Raw genomic sequence first — 21,845 nt, forward strand, 5'->3', positions numbered from 1 at the left:
TACTTAGTCCAGAACAGTACAACTACAAAATACATGTTATGTCCATTGAAAAAAATGGGCATTGATTTAAATATCTATGCAGACACAATCCACAGAAGAATGACCTTTTCTGAGGACTAGCTGATTTAAAAGTCACACGCAGATATGAATAGCTGCCAAAAAATGTGTTGGGCATTAACAACCAAACAATGCTCCATAACCTTCAATTGTATGCTCTTTTCACGTGTTTCTGTCTAAGCTTTTGCTCCCCTGAGATAAAACTCTATTGACATATGCCAAAAATAAAATACTGCTGTAAGAATTCACACAATGAAGGTAGAGAAAAGCCTACAACTAACTAATCGTCTCCTTTCTTATGAGTGAGAAGAAGGAAAAACGAATCACGTATTCACAGAAAAAAAAAAAAAAAAAACTGAGAAGACCTGTTTGGTCATCTGTCTGTTCACTGCCAGAGATTGTTTTTCAAGTTGTAAGGTTTTGTCTATTTTAAAGGAACTTCCAAAAACGCAACTGAGAAGCATTTGTGTGTTTTTTTCAATTCGTGACAAAATGTAGTGGGAACAGCCCCTCCATTTTCAGAAAAGCAAAATGGAAGTAACTTACCAGTCGTTAAACATACATACTTAAGTTAACGTAAGAATGTGCAAAAAACACCTTATTGCATAAATGTAGGATATAGTATCCTTGTTAAAGTAGCTGATGTGAAACTAGCTTTTTTTGCAACCTTTCCTTTTCCCAGCTTAAAAAAAAAAAGCACCCAGGGAGGACTGTGATTCTTGTGATACCGAAGGCTGTTCCACTTACATAGATGCATAGCATATATCAAAAGAAATTCCAAATTTCTCAGTAATTACTTCTAGAGAGCACGATTTATAAAAAGCTAACCTAATTGCTCATTGGCTTCAAGTGGAGAAAGGTATGCCACTGAGGCATACTTTTAAAAATTCTAGTAAGATGTATGGTAATAAAAACATGGAAGGTTTTTGGCATTCAGAAGTATCCCCTAACCAGCTATGTAACAGTTACAGCACAATATTTATTTCATTCATTGCTCTTGAACAAAGTTCAATCATGTGTTAATAAGCGGAGACACAATGAAAGCTATTTTTCCTATTCTGATTTACACTAAAAGCAGTAAGATAGGAAGCTGTTCTATGTAATAAAAATTATGAGAATTTTTAAAGAAATCAAAATAAAGTGTCAAATTTTTGGGTACAGATACCTGAAGCAGTGGCACACCATAGGAAATAAAGAGCATGCTAACTAGGTCTGCATCCTCATTCCAGTGCAGTGCTGTCATGATGGAGCCTCACCACTTCCATTTCTAATTCATTCAACATAATTTCAGTGATCTTAATGCAAAGCTGTACGTGTTCAAAAACAGAGCTCTCATTACTGACATTCAGTAGTTAAGTAAATTTCTACTCTTAGAGATATTAAAAATTCAACTGAATAAATACCTGAGCAACCCGATCTAACCAGATCTGCATTGAGCAGGGGCTAGATTAAATCATCTCCAGAGGTTCACTCCATGCTAAATTATTCAATGATTCTAAGCCAATGCATCTCCCTCTAATTGCATGGTCTTTGTCCTCCTGCATACTACGGTAGTAAGAAAACTGTCACAAACAATATAAAGTGGTAAAAAGCAATCACGTATATAAAAAAATGAGACCAGGTCTATGCTTAACCTAAAGAACATCAGGAAAGTATGTTTTCTCACTCTTCATCTCCAAACGCATTCAAAGAAAGTAGAAAGCTTCTATATACTGTAATCTACTAAGAGAGAGGCAGATTATTTCAGTTTTATTGTAGAGCACTCTTAATGGTTCACATTTTCAGCTCTCTCCTTAGGTCCATTAAAAGAAGAAAAGAGGACTCCATTCATCAATGACAGTGATGTAGAAATCTTCCAGAAAGATGATAGAGCATAAAATATTTGGAACAGGAAGGCACATACTCTGGGCAGTGTAATTTGGAATTTGTTTTGTTCATGAAGAAGCTTAACAACTTTGCACTTACTATAAAAAAAAGCTTTTATAAAAGCTACAAATATTTTCTTGTTACTTAGAAGTAATGCCAGTTCTGTAAATTATGTTTCATGTCATTTATAAAGCTTTTGTTAAATTGAAAGGATACTTTCAGGGCTTTTTTTCCAAATCAAAGCCAATTGCACTGTCAGAATGTCTGAAAAACAAATTGTAACTAAAACATTCTAATATAATTATTTTAATCTATATGAAAGAATACACTCGTGCTTTCAGTTTATGCTACCTGAGATGATTAAGCAGAGGTTGTAGTCTCTCGTCAGACTGTACAGAAGGCAGCGATCGTGCTGTCAGCTGGAAGAAAACAGAAGTTCAATTAATAAAATATTAGCTTCAAAAAAATTGATAGTACGAAGCAGGAATGATGTAACAAATCACCCTGCGTTGCTACAACTTCACACAACATTGAGTAAGACATATTTTCTCCTATTTAAAATAACTAAGCACAGCCTTCCAGAATCTGAAGTTAGTAGAAGTATTTACAAGTTAACAAAGTCAAGCAGTGAGAAATATTTTTTCTAAGATTACAATGTTATTTGAATTAAATAGCAAGACATCACTGAAAGTAATATACTTTTTTTCGAAACATATTTGACCTAAAAGTCATATTCTACCTAGACAGCCTTCTAGCAGACACATAATGTAAATATAGTCCATTAAGCTATATTATATTCGGTTTACATTTGTATAGAAAAACTTACGTAATATTTAACACTAGATGACTTTTATATAGACATGCATCTGTGTACGCTGTTTTTTTATTTAATGGGCATAACCTGTATTTTGTAATTTGACTGTTCTAAACCAAATACATACTTTTTTCTTGTAACTGTTTCATATGACTCATTAAAATATTAAACAACTTCTGAAAAAGTAAACCTAGTAGTCTATAAATCAATAAATACATGTCACACTACTGCAGAATACTTGTTAATTAAACTAAATTTAGTATTATTTATAATAATAAATTAATAATTATTATTAAACTAAATTAACTTGTTAATTAAACTATTTAGTATTAACTAAAATAGTTGGAAAAAATGTGTTAAATTTGATTAATACCAGTACATAGGTGTCTACCTTTGCCTATAAAAGTTAGAACCGTAGCAGTTCTGAAACTGCTGACAAACATCTAATACAAAATATGTAATATAACATGCATTTCATGATTCTGTTGCTGCCACATTAGGCTGTATTTTGAAAACTACCTTAGTACAAATTTAAAAGGTCAACATATTTCACGTTGTATAAATCAGCATCAACTTATTTAGTATTTTACAGGTAACTTAAAATGCATGCATACAGTTATACATACTCTTTAAAAAAAATCTTATTAAAAAATAAAAATCCCTAAACAAACTTTTAGCACTGACTGTGTAGCTTTACCTTGCTGGTTCCAACACACCAGTAAAGGCAAGGACTGAAGTAGGTTGCAACTTCTATTTATAACCCATAAAGAAATTTACCCCAGAAAAAGCTGCACTCAGTGAGCCACACTGTAAATAAAATTAGCTTTTACAAAGATGGTGGTAAATTAATGCTAGTGTTTTCAAACAGCTAAGAATTTTATGTCCTTTTCTCTACAAGAAAAGAATAATCCCAATTACAGAATCCAAACTGGGATTCTGCAGACGTTTTCCAATCACTCTGAAATGAAATTTAGACAAATTCCTGCAAGCACAGCCTTCCCTCCTCCATATACAGTACTAACACAAAGATCATCTTACCAGGAAAAAAAAGCAAAAGCATACTATTCGATATTTTAGATACATGAAAGACATCACAATGTTGTCAAGTACGGAACATAGCTCCAAACTCTAATCAAGCTGAAGCAGTTTAATTTACAGAGAACACTGCAGACTTAAGATATTTCCAGTCCCAAGGCCCAGATGATCAGAGGAACAGGCAGAGGGAGCCGCAGACAGAACCTGTGGACACCTCAGCTTTGAGCTGAGATGGTGAAAGTTGGGGTGAGTGAGTAGATATAATGCAAATTAAGGACCATGTTATCAATATCACACAACATTTAAAATTGAGAAAGGGGGAAGAATATTTAACAACATGAGGGAAAGGAATTAATAAACTGAAATCTGAGATGACAACGCTGGTCCAACTTCATACTAGCTTCATTACTAGAGTCACCAGCTGTCTTTGCTGCAATTCAGATTGCCAATGGGAGGGGAATGGGGGGATGGCACAAGCATAGGAGGGGAAAATCAATTTGAAGTAACCAGAACTTCCAAAAGCAAGCTTTCTAAAGTTTTGTCAAAATTCAGTACTATTTTTATGCAATCTTGTAGAAGAATAGCAATAAAATGAGTTCTTCTTTTCTGCTGAGCTCTACTCAACAATCACATCTCTAGTGTTCACTACGCTGAATTCATGACAAATAAACAGAACAATCTGTCAGTGCTACATCAAGTAATAATGAAGGTAAAAGGATGACGACTTATAGGTTGATGTCTAAGAATTGGTCTGTTTTTCTTCCCCCCATCCAAACATGAGACCAGCACATGAAATTGCAAGTTACCAAAGATTTACTATGAATCTTAAAAAAAAAAAAGTTAACTTGACACAAAGCCCAAAGTTAAGTGGCAGCTCCACATGCTATCAGGAAGGCAATGACATTTTTTACACATGGCAATTAAGAACAAGATTATCATGGCTCAATTAACTCGTCTCAATTTTTAGGAGTGAGTGAATTTCTTGATTTTGAGGTTATCATCTAAGAGCTATTTTCTCTCTAAGTGTTTCTCTGCACAAAAAAGATAAGAGAATTTTTATTTTCACAGGTTGCTTTCTAAATGAGATGTCCTAATTAGCTGTATTGCACAAGAAAATTTTAATATAACGTCAGACCTTTTGATGAATACATTTAAAAAAAAAAATCACATTAAGTTGGATGTCATTGAGAAAAGCACAGAAAGCAGGGTTTTGTAGCAAAGGTTTATTTTAGCTGAGGCAGGCTACTGAATTACTCCAGGCTCTTTCTACAATTTACCAGGAAAAAAAAAAGTTCCTGTCGGATGGTGCATAAGAGAACCTAAAATGTTAATTGTTACCAAGAGTATTTCCTTACCAACTGCTAGGTGCTCCCAGAACAACAAGGAGCGTCTGAAGGCATGCTGTCCACATGCACATCCACAGCCTGTGATTTGCCTCTACACAATTTGTCAAGCCCAACTTTTGTTTTTTTGATATCCTAGAACTACCTGTGCTGGCATTCATGCGATTTCTTTCATATTTTAATGAACGCTGTACAAGCAGGCTTCACATGCTTTTGCTTCCTCAGCTCTTTTAATACACAGACAGGCAGGATTACATCATACGGGACTCTCATTTAAAAGGGAGGGTGACTGCACTGTGAATAAGTCTTCTGTCCTCCCCCCAAGAAAATCTTCCTTCATAACTCCAAGCTTTATAACAAGATTTACCAAAAGGCAGCTTGCAGAGACTTTGAATGGAAGACTGCTCTATCAAGTGCTGAACACACCTCCAAAATACGTAATACTTTTAAAGGTGAGCGCACGGTTCCCAGCAGGCACTCTGCAGTTCTTGGAAATACAGGCACTTCTCTACAGGGGCTAGCTAAATTATTTAACCTGTATTTCCACTGGCAGGTCCAGAACAAACATCACCTCTGCACATGCTCCACTACTCAGTGAAACAAAGTCTGGGTTAAGACCAGGCATAGGTTTGGGAGCCGTCTGCGGCATAGATGAAAAAATTTTCCTAGAATGTTTTTCTATGTTTATTTCTGCTATGAGAGTTACACCACTAACAAAGGGTACGAAGGAACAGCTCTAATCCAAATGCAAAGATGAAATAAGGTTAAAGTAGGGATTGATGAAGGCAGCCGTAAAAACAAAAGAAAAGGCTTTAACGAAAACACCCAAAACCAACAAACAGAAAAAAGACAGTTACCTTCGCCACATGTGAAAGTCCACCATCACTTGTGACCACGTAACATCATGCTCAGCAATAAAACTGAGGGGCAGGTTCTCCATTTTCCAGTAGCCATTGCTCAGGGCCTGGCTGGGCATCGATCTGCTGGTGGTGGGCATCACTTGTGGTTTTTTCTCTTTCCCCCTTCACTTAATAAACTGTCTTTACCTCAATCCATTAGTTTTCTTATTTTTGCCTTTCCTGAATCTCTCCCCAATCCCTTGGGGAAGGTTTGCTGGAGTAGGGGAGAGGCTTTCCTGACAGCCAGGGTCAGTCCACCACATATATTTATAATCTCATTTCACAGCAATAAGCAGCTGGTAAATTTCGTCTTAAGCATATATTTCACAGTATTTTGAAAGCTCAGTTGACCATCTTACAGAAATCCAAAAAGAGCTGCTACGGGTTCATACAAAAGCTACTGAAGGTGGTTCTATACCACCTCCTTTTACACTCAACAGCAAGTCTTCCCTATCAATGGAGACAAATAAAAAAATAAAATATAAAAAAAATTATATGCCAAACTTGGGAAAAAAATTAAAAGTAAAAATAAAAGAGAGACTACGTATGTAACCAGAAACTAAGACACAGAGGGTCAAAATCTACTAATAAATCAGGTCTTCCATATCTATTTACAAAACAGAAAGTTGATCCCATCTAGACAAAAAAAATTGAACTTCAACCCCCACTCCTGTTTCCCCAGTAATCTAGACACCTGACTGGAAGAAGCCACTTCCAAAAGTAACAAGTATAGTCACCAAATCCATTTGAAATGGTATTAACAAACTATTAACATACTATTTTTAATTATCAAATCTAATATAGCAATTTAGAGAACATTTTTTTAAACCCTCCCAAAAAGGTAAAAAAAAAATACAGGAAAACTTTGTGCTTATAATATATATATTATTCCACATTAGCTAATTTTTCCCTACAATTGCACATCTCCCTACAATTTTCCTGTACGACCATTTAACACTTCACTACTCCATTACTGGGCTTCAATTTTTAAGCTGGAGAGGTCACATCCAGGTTAGTTGCTTTTCCATTTTATTTTTAATTGCTCTAATTAAACAAATTTGTGTCAAAACTAGTTTTAAATGCTACTACAGACAACACTGACAAGATAATTATGTGTCTTTAATACTATCCACAAATATTTTATACCATTAGTATAATAGTTTCTAAGTCTTGGTGAAAAATCAGTCAACAAAGGTTCATAAGACCTGTTCTCCACTCACAGAAATTAAAAAAAAAAAAAAGAAGTAGACTTGAAGCAAATATACTATTAACAGTAGCAAGAAATCAAGAAATAACAGGACACTGCAACAACAAAGCACATGGATGAAAAAAGAAAAGCAGAAAAGTATGGGAAGTGGGAGGTGTTTACCTTATAAAATTTCATTGCTCAATTCCAATTCTTTCCATCTTTGTAGCAACAGTAACAAAACCAGTAGATTAAGCTAAGTAAAATCCTCTATGACAAGTGTATTGTATGCTGACTTCAAGAATTTAGAAATAACACTCCTATATTCCCTGCTCTGACTCTTGAACTAAAAGTCATTAATGCATTAGTGAAAAACACCTACAGCAAACTTCTTTAACAGTGATTTTGATGCAGCATAGAATAACTAAAGTCGTTAGGCTTTTGTTAGGTTTCAATTAGAAAACTAGCAAGCAAATTTTAGAAAGCAATAAGAACACAGAAAATAGAAATGAGAGTATTAGAAGGGAAACAAAACCCTATGTGCTTTGACTCTTACACTACACTAATCCTTTTATAAGGATTAAATTTACATGGTGAAGGCTCTTGCGTCTTCCCTTTATATGTATTGATGAACCGGGAAAAATGAAGGATTAGGTAGCTAAAAGGTTACGTATAGAGAGAAAATTTCTATTCAGAAAGCGAAGAAACAAACCATGGTTTATTGTACTCTTTTACTGCATTCTGTACTCTTCAGTCTGTTCTCCAACCAACCATTCGTTCCTATGATCCACTTCAATGCCTTTAGGGCTACAGACAACCCCTTCCTGCATTTCTGTTTCCCAGTTGTTACAATAAGAAAGGAGAGAGCATAAAGCAAACCAAAATGAGTTTGGACATCAGAACTTCCATTTCAGCCTTCCAAATGAAAGCTCTAGATGGTTATCTATTGCTTTGATGCATATTAATGCAAAAAAATACTTTTATGAAGCAAAGAAAGAAACATTGTCTGTGTAACATCAACAATTTGACATATTCAGAGTGAACACATCACTAAAATGCTTCCTTAATAATGCTGTATGGATTTAAAAAAGAAAAAAACCCAACAACTTAGGTCAGACATTGAATTATTACAGTTAAGACTTCAAAAGTTTAAAGAGAGAATCTATTTCAGTCTCTCACTGCTGCCTAAGGAATAAGCCATACCTTATATGTTTTCTATTTCATTGGTTTTGTAATATGCCACTTGACAGAATGTGCCCTTCTTGTTAAAATATCTTAATTGTTTAAAATATCTTTCCTTTTTTGTTAAGCTCATCTTAAAAAACCTTTAAAAAAGTTTCCTATTCACTGTTACCCTGAAACAGTTAGTTAGATAATTCTTTCCTTTCTGCTCTGAAAAGGATGCAATACATACACGATGGTTCAGAAAAGCATTCTTTATTAGCCGGAAGGGTTATAGTGGCCTGGTGTGTTGTCTAAAAGGCAAACAAAGGAATGAAAGTTTAGATTGTTTGCTAGAACTGGTTTCAACTGGCGTGAACTGCAGTGTTACAAACTTATTGCCAAAGTTATACAAAAGAGATTTTTCGACTGAGGTTGGAGCAGACAGGGAAAAAGATATTAAACTTGTGGGCTATTTCTAAATGGCCTGTAAAGAACATATTAAAAAAACAAAACAAAACACAGCTATTATCCATCAGGCTTAAACATACCAGTAACTTACACCACTACTGGATTTTCCCCAAGAGATCCGCGAAACAAAATAGATAAGTGGAAACCTATGGAAACATAAACCTGACAACTTTGTGTAGAAGCAATTATACCCTAGCTTAATCAGCATTAACAAGCGAGTAGAAAATGAATACGTGAACTAGACAAAAATAAAAGACATGGTTCTATGGATATAGACTTCACAGGAGCTTTCTCAAGGTGACTCTATGCCACCACGTTTCTGTAAGGTCACGTTAAGATTGCCCTCATTTTAACAGTGAAAGGTGCTAACACTGCATGCAGCTGGAAGTTTTAATAAAACAGTGACTTTTTGCAAGAATCCTTCTGTGATCAGGCAGAAAGAAACTTAGCTTAGATTTGAGCTAAAGCAGGATCTGACCTGGTGACCAGTAAGACAGAGGAAGGGGAAGCTCCTTTCATTTGTGGCACACAATTGCTTTGCTCCTCAAACCATTTAGTTCTTAGATTACGATTAAAAATCATTATGCCGTACATCTACTAGAAACAGAAAGTCTCCCTTCTTACACCTCTGACTGCGATCCCCTTGTTCCTGTTAAATTCTTCACCCAACTGAGTACGAGCCTGCACAGCAGTGAAGAGCAAGAGGGAGATAAAGTAAAAGATAAACGGAAACAAAGATATGGGTAAAATATAAAATTGTAGTAGTACCTGCAGCAGTAACACATCCGCAGTAACTGTATGCAATTAGAAATAATGTGGAAGGAAATTAAATTCTGTTTTAGTCTGGTGGTCCATCACTACTTTACCTATTCACCTACTTCTCTTTAATTTTTTGTAAGGAAGACTACATTTAGAGATACCTATTTAGTACTACGAGGCACTACGCTTGTTCCAACTAACTCGCAAGTTTTATTCAAAGATGTGTTTTGCCAGCAATGTTGTAAGTTGCTTCCCAGATGTAACCACTCTTACAGAGTATCAGCTTTTATGTGACCAAAACCGGACATGCACCATTTCTTGTTGACAGTACAGTAGGCACAACAGATCTGAGAGTTAGAAATACAGACTCCAGCTTTCCCCCACTTCACCAGGGATATCTGAAAAATGAGAGGACCGTAAGATGTTCTCTGTGAAAGTTTCTTACCTTAATTCAGAATTTTTCTCCTTATCCCTAGTCTATCTAGATTAGCTATCTGGACTCTCTGCTTGATCAAAAGAAAAAACAATCTCTAGGAGATGCCACAAAAGCACGTGGGAGGCTTTACTCCTCTCACCCCCATTTTAAGATACAGAACAGGTCAAAAATAATGCTGTAGAAACATCTTAGTTATACTTACTTAAGGACTGTGTCATAATATTCACTGTATTATTATAGACACGACACACCTGCAAGTGCTCTTTACGTATTTATAGTATTTAGGATCAACATGAACCATGCACATACCCAGCATGATTACAGTAAATAACAGGCTTTTAAGTCTCAGTTCCTCTTATACTGAGTCCAACTGCAAGTGTTTCTCAATGCATATAATCAAGATTATGCTTTTATTTAAAAAGGGTGACTCTACTATATACTGACATCTTATTTCAAACATAAATCACTCGGTAAAATCTTTTTCCCACTGCAATCTGATTGTCTTCAGAGATGAGCATTAGTTTTGATGTACCTTTTATTTCAGAATGCAGCCTAAATGGGGGAACTATTAGTCACAAAAGGCTTCTTAATACATTTCTCTCTCATTAGAAGTATTGTTGATGAATAGGAATTCTAAGACTTTAAAAAAACCTTCATTTTCAAAAAAACCTGAATTTTAGTTAGCAATTCTCTAAAAAGTAGTTTTAAAGAATATGAACTCTCCAGTAAGGCAGCTTATTTTTCTATCTTGCATTTCAGTGCACCAGGCATCAAAACACTTGCCTTAACTTAAATTTTAAATATAATGTCTAGAAAAGTTTTGTACTTCTGGGAAAATCTTAATATTGCTTTCTTTTGCCCCCCCCCCCTTTATTTTTTTTTTTTTTAAGATATTTCAGAATGATAACCTTACATGGTCTTCAAAACCGTACAATTTTGCAGCCACCACTTGGAAGTCATGAGATGCAGATATTGCCAGAACCCAAGAATGTAATTACATTTCAGAGACATCCAACTAAGTCGCAGGCTGCCTCATACCAACAAAAACTGATTGATTTTGAAACATCAGCTATCTTGCTAATGTTGTAACAAAATGTCACAATGCAAATGCTATGCAGCTGGGGAACCTGAAATAAGAGCATAGTGTTTGCATGCCGGTATGCTGCTGTACCTAGACAGTTGACATTTTAGCGCTGATCAATTTTCTTTTGAAAAAAGTTGGGGTTTAACCTTTCACAGCATGTTACAAATCTCAAGTGTTGTACAAAATTAATCAGTAATTTTTGCTGAGGCTTTTTCAGCTATTAAAAGTTATTTCAGCAGCACTTACACTGAAACACGCTCAATAAAAAAAAATAAAGCACGCAATTAATATTATGTTTATTCAACATGAATTGTTCACACACAGGAGACAACTTTTTCAAAACTAACAAAACTATTCAAGCAAAATTTTTTTTGACACTACCAACTGTTTTTGTTTGTGTGTGGGGGGTTTTTTGGGGGTTTTTTTTGTTTTTTTTTTTTTTTTTTTTTTTTTACAGTGGGCCAATATAATTTAATACATAAAGCATTCAGATTATTTTCATATAGCAACACCAAACGTGTGGAAGAAAGAAAATAAATAATACAGATTGGCATTACTGGGCTCCTACTACAAATGTAACAACGCTGACATTTTCAAAGGACAAGAAAAAATTTTCTTCATGAATCTCTAGCGGTTGATACAGGCATCAGTATAAGGCTAAAGTTCGTTTTGTGGGTTTGTTTTTTGGTTTTGTTTTGTTTTTTTTAATTAAATAAAACTCCCCCCCACTCTCTTCTCACACACACCCTTCACAATAACACAAACCAGCCTGAAGAATGAAAAGTTTTAAGGATGTTTTAAGGAAAGCAAATCAAAGACAACAGCTAACTTATTGCTTTTTAAAAAAAAAAAAAAAGAATTCAAGTTATATTCTTAGCACTGTAATTTTCTTTTTTTTTTTTACTCTAAAAGGGGTAGAGGGGCACCATAGTTATTATCGATGTTGCTTAAATGCTATATCTAACAATTTTAAAGCTATATATAAATATAAATTATAGTATAAAATATATATTCTAAATTATAAATATTACATATATAAAATTAATGTCTTTTTATATTAGTCAGTTAATTTAAGCTGCCAAAGGACAAATCTTCCGCGGCAGAAGAAACAAATTAACAGTTGTGAGGAACTTCCTTGCTGGTGTGTCCTAGGTATTTACCTAATACTTTTAAGAACTTTGAAGAAACCAAACTCCACTAATTTCAGCTCAGCATTTGTCAAATGCATTCTGAATAATAATTACTGTTTTCCTGAGGCATTTGCTTCTGAAAGTAATTGATTTCTTTTTTCCATTTGGAAATGCCTCACTTTCATATTCACACTGAGGTATAAATAACATCTGGGTTGAAGATTAATATTTAGTCCTTAAAGCAAAATTTTTCAATAATTAAACCTTGTTTAATTGGTAAGTGAACTGTTGCCGGTTTTTCCATCATTATTACTTGTGCATATACTCATTTCACTTGCATGTTAGGGTGAAAGTATGTAAATGAACTCATCTCTTGTACTTTTTTTGCATTCAAACATAAAGCTAAAGTTGACAGTTACCAAGATGCTCATTAGATATTTTTCCCCAAAACCAGATTATTAATTCCTTCTTTCTTACAATAGCATATAGTGTCTTTAAGGCTTTAATTATATGTAGATTGAAGTAGCCACTAAGAAAGCTACCTTGTCAGCAAAATCCAAATCTTCCGTTAAATAATACTGCTTCCCATAATTGTGAAGGTTGTTCAGTGATTTTATCAACTGTTTCACCATTGACTTGCCCTTTACTTTACTAAGTTGCTTTCTCAACTTTTTATTTAGTCCGGTTTTGTATCTAGTTCCAGATAGCTAGTAATTTTAAAACTAATGTAACGGAACACTTGTTTTCACAGCAAGCCTGGAAAATGAAATAATTTACTTTATTTCACTACCAACTTCTAATAAATGCAAATATTTCTTCATCTCTTCAATATTGCTTACTGTTCGTTGGCTGCATGCAGATCTTATCTCAGATCTCAGACTATATAAAAATCAGTTATTGTAAATCAGTTTTACTGTAGAACTTCAGAGGACAGATTTAATTTTCTGAACGGGATTTTACTACTGAGAATCAATTACTCAGTCCAGTTCAGGGCTCCCCAGTACAACAGAGAGACGGACATACTGGAGAGAGACCAACATAGCACCACAAAGATGATGAAGGGACTGGAGCATCTCTCCTATGAGAAGAGGCTGAGAGACCTGGGACTGTTCAGCCTGGAGAAGAGAAGGCGCAGGGGGATCTTACCAGTGCATATAAATACCTGAAGGGAGGGTGCAAAGAGGACAGAGCCAGACTCTTTTCAGAGGTGCCCAATGACAGGACCAGAGGAAACGTGGGCACGAACTGAAATCCAGGAAGTGCCACCTGAACATCAGGAAATGCCTTTTCCTTGTGAGGGTGAGCACTGGGACAGGTTGCCCAGAGAGGCTGTGGAGTCTACATCCTTGGAGATACTCCAAACCTGCCTGGACAGTCCTGGGAAACCAGCTCTAGATGTCCCTGCCTGATCTGGGAGGTTGGACCAGATAATGTCCAGAGATCCCTTCCAACCTCAGCCATTCTGTGATTCTACAAAAAAAACCACAGATCAGACAAGTTCCGCCAGTCTTCTAATTTCAACAGCCCAAGTAGCAAAGATTGCCAAAAAGAATCACAATTGTTTAAAGCCAAATTCACAACACGTAACACAGACCTCCAGTACCAAGTATTTCTGAACAACTACCAGCATTCCTGTTTTCCGTACAAGAACTTCCATTCCCTAAGCATCCTCAAGAGTTCATGTTTTCATCTGCAATGTAATGAAATTTTCAAAATTACTAGTGATTAGCAACTACACACAAATTCTAACAAGGTTGTAACTCCTGAAAAAGGATTTGACGACAATGAAATAAAGTGACTTTTTAGAAATGAAATCATTTTACTCTCAGATTGTTTTAAGAGAAAAATAATTAATAAAAAATCTTAAAAAGACTTGTCGTTAGGGACCAGGATTATTTACCATGATCAGCACTGCCAAAGACTATGTTCCTATTCAGTCTTTAAACACTAGGGTAAAGACATATATGTCTAAGGAAAAAGGATCCAATTGCAAAGCATTTTCTCTGTTTAATGAGCTTGCCAAGTGTTCATATAGTGACTTTTCTTCCTTGAGAAAGATGCCATACAACTTCAAATAAATTTCAGTAATCCTTAAGAACTCCATACTTGATCTTTAGTAACAGCAAACACAGAAGAGATTTTTTTTTTTTTTTACAGCAGTTTGTGTGATGACAACCCCTTTCAAATCTCAAACAAAGGCATTTGAATTTTAGTGTTTTATTCTCTCAAGATCTGGTACTGCTTGGAAATAATTGTTCTGTTGCTAAGACTTAGAAACTATCCATCTTCTAAAAGTAAAAAGGTATTTGGAATACTTCCGCTCAGTTATGCACATTTTACAATATTGGGGGTTTTATTTTTTTTTAAGAAGCAAAATCAAATCTTGCCAACCTTCGGAAGAGTTTTAAGCCCTAGCTTCCCATATGTTCAAGTACCAGTGATTACATTCTTATCTTTAGTGAATAGAGCTAAAGACATGACAGGCGCTCATATTTCATGCTGCTAAAAACCAGCATTAATCTGAGCCTACTTATCAACATTTTCAAATATTTTATTTAATCTCAACTCTCAATTGCCAGCAACAGCAATGACATTTCCCAAATATGAGTAAGAGTTAATGTTTAAGTATTTTCTTTCCAAAACAGAAAAGAACATTCGCATTAAAGAAAACCACTAGCAACTTCAACAACGTGTAATTTTTTTATTCCCTTTTTTAAAATGTTGATTATTTAAGTTTGCAATTACCACAAATGTTTTACTTCTGAACAAACATACACTCTGACACAAGAGCGCTTCCCCTAGGACTCAAGTTCAAGAAGCAGAAAACCAAGCCTTCAAAAAACTACTTAATTATAAAACATAACATTGTTGCCTTAGAACTTAACTATGCAGCAGGACCTCCATTTGACCTCCTATTAAAGGCCTGTGGCTTGGTGCTTTTAAGTAAAAGCAGAAATGCACACAGCAAGCTGCTGAAGTGAAGCCAAAGCTGGTGGGTTTCAAGGCACAGGGATGTTCTCCTTCCCAGCCCACCACTGCCAGGCTGCAGCCACTGCAAGGCTGACCATGTGCCCCTCATACACACACACACCCCCCGTGCAGACACCGCTGGCCACCAGAACATCACAAACACAAGAACAGGCACCACACGCACACAAAAAGCACATGCATAAACAAACTATACAAATGATCTGATCTGTTCATACGTGCTGGCACGAGCCTCTTGTAGCTGGACACAAACTGTGGTCTCCCCAGAGGCTGCCTCTCAAAGCGCTGACCCTCCCTCTAGAAGCTGGCTTGGACATCAGCCCCTGCCTCCCAAACCCTCTGCTCCCTCCAGTATTCTGCCCCCAGACCTATGGGCTCTGGCTCTCAAACCTCTGAAGCTACCCACCAGTTACTCTGGATTGAAGTTCACTAACACCATACACACAGAGAACAGAGAGAACCCTCAACCAGGAAAATAATTAGGAATACTGTTTAATAAGATAGATTTCCTTACTAAGTTATTACTGCGGTGATAAGGCACTGGGCACAAGCCTAACTACCAGCAGATTTCTTACGCTCCCTTTTCCTGCCTTTGGCTCTTCCATTAGATGCTCCATAACTTTTAAACAATGACATAAGCTCCCCCAAATATCCCATAATAAGTTTGCTCTTTTCCATGAGACACATGATAATCTTGTTTCCCTCAAGGCTTTGAGCTGCTCCTTCACTGGTCCATCAACCAAGAGTCTGATAGTTTTGGTCTTTGGTATCTTCTTAATTATCACCCATTCTTCAGAGTGTGTATCTGGGCATTTAATTTATTACTTGTCCTGTCTTTTGTCCTATTTTTTCAGAATGAATAGCCATAACCAGATATGTTTGCACAAGGATATGTGGAATGTAAGACTACTCCCCATGTTCAGCCATTAGATGTGTTTTATTCTTTGATATTAACCAATAACAATAGCACTATATTCTACAGAACCAGTAAGAAAGATGACCATTAACAGATGAGGAAAAGGAGAGAACACAATAGAAAGAAACAACAGCACAGCTCAGTCCAGACTTCTTAATAAGCCTCCTACTAGATTCAAATACATATTTAACAGAAAACACCCTGGACCTGAAAGTCAATGACTCTTCAAGAAAAAGGGCAATTGCATAGAGAAGTATACAGAATGACCTCCCTTAACAGAATCTTATATACAGGCTAGCAAATCCATTCCTAACTAGAGTATAAAGGCAATTCAACCTTTCCTGAAGGTGAACTGTATGAAAAGCATTACATCCAATATCAGCAAGACACTGTGTCTTTCAGTTTGCATATCCCCTCTGGGCAATAACTAATACAGTTTCACTGACAGAGACAGACTCATTTTCAACCAACCAACGTAGGTCCAGCAAGTCAAAAGGTAAGTAAATATCATGACAACTACTTTGCACATTTTTCCTAGAGAAAATGAGGCTAGAGTGATCCTGCTATCAACACTCATCTTTCAATGTTAGAATTAACAGCTTTTGTGCATCTTAACCCATATCTCCACATCCGATAGAGAAAAGAATCTGAAAGACACTAAGTCCTAACAAGTTTCACAGGAAAATATTAGGTGAAAGACACTATTGTATCTCAGAAAGCAAAACACTACAAAAAAAGAACATAAACTGTACACAACAGCAGACTTTACAAGGAAAATATGTTATATGTCAATTACAAGAGAATTTTCTGAGTTTTTAGTTTGTTAAATTCTAAAGTATCCAAACAACGAAATAATAACAGGAAAATAGTCCCCTGCTCAGATAACAATGTAATTGAAAAGATCAGCAGAAAAACAAAGAACAGTTTACTAGCAACTGAGGTGCGTCTACTACTCGTCAAGGACAGATTTCAAGAACAGGACACTTGCAAAATATCAGAGGGTGCCATGAGGACCATGACTCTCACCAGCCTGTATTTTTTTCTTTCACCTGGAAGAAAGTCTGAAAGCTGCTCCTATTAGCTAATGCATCTGACTTACTGTGAGATGACTAATGAAATAATTATACACTGAACAAATAAATGCACATAATGACTGCAGCACAAGGGCTGAAAAAAGACTAAAAACAGTCTAAAAGACTTGAAAAAGAGTCCAGCAACCAAAAGTGTAGAGGACTGAAAGACAGAAGTGGCTGTCTGAAGCCAGCTGAATGTGCAAAAGAAGAACAGCCAACCTAAAGAAGTGCCACACCAGGTATTACCATTGCATTTCAGGAGAGAAGACACTTTAGAGTAACGTCCTCAAATAAAGGGGGCATTAAAAAAAAAAAGTATTTATGAAGAACATATTCCCCAAGAATTAGTCTTTGAACAGATCCAGTATCCATTTTCAATCATATCCAGCCAAAATCTGTGAGTAAATATCCTTTGTATTCTTGGTATGATTCTAGCATTCTTCAAACCACAGTTTATGATCCATTGGGAGCCAGGAAAATATGCAATGGGTATTGGCCAAGTGTCTGATAGCAACAGACAGCAGAAGTTTGGTTCTTCCTGAATTACAGCAGTTTACCACCCTTGAGGCAGAGGAAGAGAGGATGTAATTCCTATTGGCAGAGGATCAGAGGCTGTAATTACTAGTTCAAGTATTTATATTAGCCAAGGAACTCCTGCTGCTAGCATCAAATCTGTTTCGCCATGGCAGCTGACTAATTGTAAAGCCCTAAAGGATCTAAGCCGCTCACAACTACTTGTAGCATGCTCTCATGACAGAAAATAACCTGTGTGGGGGAAGACTACATAAAGTACATGAAAAGCTACTTTCTACATAGTCCTGTAAAGCCATTGTTAAATATAGCATAAAAAAAAATAAGGTCTATATGCAATTTGGAAGTGACTAGATGCAAATATGGATCGGTTTTGTTCTGGGTAGTTGATCAACACAACAATAGCAAATAATAACAAATAATCACTTGTCAATAAGAGCCAACTTATTAATTCTTTTGCAGATTGGTGTGGCAAAATACTTGGACACCAAAAAGGCTCCAGTGATCTTCTCACTAAACTGTGACCAGATGTGTTGAGTGACACTTTTTTTTTTTAAATACTCATTAAAGGCCTTATTTCCTGAAACACAGCAATGACAAGTCCTACTAAGCACACCTCCTATAGCAGTCAACACATTGCATCGTCCCTATGACCACAAAAACCCAGACTCCAAATCTGCATAGTTCTTAAACTTTAATTTTGCTTTTTACAACATTTTCTTTAATGGTTACTGAAATCATGTGAAATGCCACTCTCCATCTCTCCATTTTGCATAAGAAAACTAGCTTCTCTTCACACGAACTTGTGATCTCACTAAGACTAAGTCTGTGCAGAACACTAGAACACTCAAACAGGAGAAAAAAAAAATTATCTGGGACAAGGACAATACGGTTACTGAGGTTGGGGAAAAAAAAAAGTTTTCAAATATGTGCAAGAGACAATGGAAGAGATAAGGAGAAAACAGAAAACAGCTCTGATAAAATGCCAAAGCAATGACAGTCACCCCACAGGCCCATAAATGACACTGTTTTACGAAGCAAGGATTAATGGGAAATTATTTGTCTAAAAGATTATCTCTGCTCTTTAAGGTCAGCTCAATAAGTCAAAATGAAAGAGCACATGCAATGAAACGCTATTTTGTTTCACCCTCAAACTCAAACTTTCTGCACCTAATGCCTTTAATAAATGACAGATGAAAACAACTCCATATTGTCCAAACCTGCTTGGAAGCGTCACTCAAAAAAATAAGATTTTGACTACACTTGTCCGTCTCTAACTCATTAGATGATTCCAAGAAATCATCTGGGAAAACGAGGAAAGCACAGAAAATTTTTATGGTGCTACGCTTTCCCAAAAGACTCCGTTTGCCTTGCTCTAAGCGTTTAGGTATGCACAGGACAAAACCAAAGAAGCATGGATGAACTCGTAACAGCTTTGCATTCTTACAATACATTTGGGCCAGAAAGCCAAACAATATCACCTCAGGTAACAACAGCAAATGGGTCTTAGATACAGAGAAGGTCAAAGAGATACCATCACCAACGAGGCCACTGACAGTTTATGCTAAGAGTCTAAATTAGAAAACAATAAATATGTGAAAAATAGTAGTCCTGGGCAGGAGGAGGTGACACATCCATGAACATCCAACACTGCAAAAAAGTTGAGCCCAAGGGGGAAGTACTACGCACAGAAGCCACCAACCAAGACCTGAACCCGTGATCAGCTGGAGCACCCTGTTCAGAGTCCATGGCACCAGTCACAGTTTGACAAGAGAAGACAGCTTGTTTGGTGTGACTCTCTATTCTTCACAGAATGCGTGAGCAGGGCATAAAATAGAAACCCTAAAACAGTTTGGTGGGTGGACCTTGGCTAAGGGTCAAACTCCAACCAAGCCATTCACATACCCCTCCCTCCTCAACAGGAGGCTGTAAGAAAACAGATCAAAAAGCTTATGGGTCACTTACCAACTACTGTTATAGGCAAAGCAGACTCAACTTGGGGAAAAGTAATTAAATGTATTGACAATTAAAATAGACCTGCATGGTAAGAAACAAAGACAAAAACCAGAACACCACCTTCCCGCAACCTCCCTCATCTTCCCAGGCTCAACTTCACTCCTGTATTCCCAGTTTCTTTACCCACCCCTGACAAGTGGTGTAAGGTGGATGGGAAAAGAAGAAAGTAAATCATAATCGGTGTGCAGTGTTTTATTTAAGAAATTGCTTTTTAACTATGTGCTCAAAAATGCATATTAATCATATGCTGTCATGCAGGGTTTTTTTTTGTTTGTTTTGTTTTTTTACTATTTTACCAATTAATTTCTATTTTACTATACTCTTCAATGAAATAATCTACATCTAAACACAAAGTGCAAAAACCTTACTACCAGTGAAGTAGTATTAAAAATGGGCAGCTCTTTTGTATCATCTAGCAAGAGATAGTTTTCTGCCATGTAAGGCAATATCTTTTCTTTTCAGGGAAGGAAAAAAAAAAAGCTTCAGATGACAGCCATTATGCTCAAAATTAACTGGAATCTCTATCAAAACCCCATGAACTTTAAGTCATTTACAATATTCTGTTTGTGTTTTTAATCTTCCTTATGTGTTCCAGGTAATTTTGAATTACTTAGTTGATATAAAGAAGACACGGTAAGTCCTCACCTTTTTGAGAAAAATACTCAGGACTGATAAGTAAGTTGAAAAGGTATAATAAGCAAACAGAAATTTAAACCATTCTCACCACTCACCTTGTTCATTAGCGAGGCAAATCCTGTTTTAGGAATGACACATTCAAAACTTCACTATTCAAACACTAAATGGATCTGCCTCCTCCACAAAGACTGTCTGACCACAGCAGTGATACGTAGTCTCAATTTTAATTAAATTAATAGTAAATTCACTGACTGCACTGACAGGTCTGTTTCATTTTCCTAAACAAACATATTCTTTTGATTCAAGTTTTAGATAATAAAAAAATACCTGAACGTAGACAATTAATATAGATATATAATTTATAGTACTCTCTTAGTTAATGACTACAAGCATTTAAATGCACTGTAAGGTACATCAAAAAACAGTGATTAACATTTTTTTTGTAAGCAAAAAAAGTATTTCATTAGGACTAGCTTGCAAAATGTGGAATACCTTTGCTTTAACTCACAGAATGCAGTTCTAGGGCTGGTTTAGAATCACTTTGTATGCCAAAGACCTTTCACTTCATCTTGCAGATAAATAACATTTATCTTTCTAATAACAAATAATTAAGCAAGCATACCTGACACTGCCCTTCTTCAATACAGACTTGCAATTTAATGGGTCTACGGCCAGCAAGAGACATGAAAAAAAAATCCTTTCGAGTGCTCAAACTATCTTCAGATACCTTTTTTTTACAAACAGACATCTGTTTCTAAACAGATGCCACCTGTGGGGCCTTTAATCTAATGCTGCATAACTGGATCATAACAGAGTTGATTAAACTATATTTTCAGTTCTATGCAGTACACAAGTATATATAGCACACTGCTATTCTAACACAGACTTCACAAACGTGGGTTATAAATGCAAGTAGCTAACTGAAAAACACAGGAAAGACAACTTTTATCACTAACACATTACGGTTAGGATTTGTAAGTCAGATCTGTAATACTGACAAAGTACCACTATTACCTTTATTATGTTGAGAAAGACTGTTGCAAACTGTAGGAGAAAACTCTGTTACACGAGGAAAACAGCAAAAATGAGCTTACAGACAAATTATGTCAGGAGACGTGTCAAATATTTTTCAAGGCTATTTTATTGCTTTATCTTGCCACAAGAGCAGATCACTGCAAAAGCAGATAAGCACATTCCAAACGGATGTGTTTTGTCACTCACGCCTCTACTTCTTCATTGGCTTACCAGCTAGAACATCAGCAGTAACAGGGTTTCAGGCTGCTCCTGATGTGCAAGACAACCTGAGTTTACAGTGCCATTTAAATCAGGTAGACCCAAGCCAAATTAGAAGCAAATCTTAACTTTATGCTTATGTTCAAGTTCACATGCAGTAAAGCTGCAATGTGTAGAATCACGTTCAGAACACACTTGCCTCCGTGTGTGC

The 21,845-nt window shown here is 36.1% G+C and overlaps 1 protein-coding gene across 2 annotated transcripts in view; it reads right to left on the reverse strand.

Annotated features, from left to right (window-relative positions):
* PRIM2 (DNA primase subunit 2) overlaps positions 1-21,845 on the reverse strand; it is a 117,876-nt gene that overhangs the window by 51,266 nt on the left and 44,765 nt on the right. For both annotated transcript variants that reach the window (XM_063330277.1, XM_063330278.1), the window contains exon 8: positions 2,275-2,342. In XM_063330277.1, the coding sequence (XP_063186347.1) occupies positions 2,275-2,342 (68 nt within the window). The remainder of the gene's footprint in view (positions 1-2,274; positions 2,343-21,845) is intronic.

The sequence above is a fragment of the Chroicocephalus ridibundus genome, chromosome 3 (assembly GCF_963924245.1).
Source record: "Chroicocephalus ridibundus chromosome 3, bChrRid1.1, whole genome shotgun sequence".
Classification (NCBI taxonomy): Eukaryota; Metazoa; Chordata; class Aves; order Charadriiformes; family Laridae; genus Chroicocephalus; species Chroicocephalus ridibundus.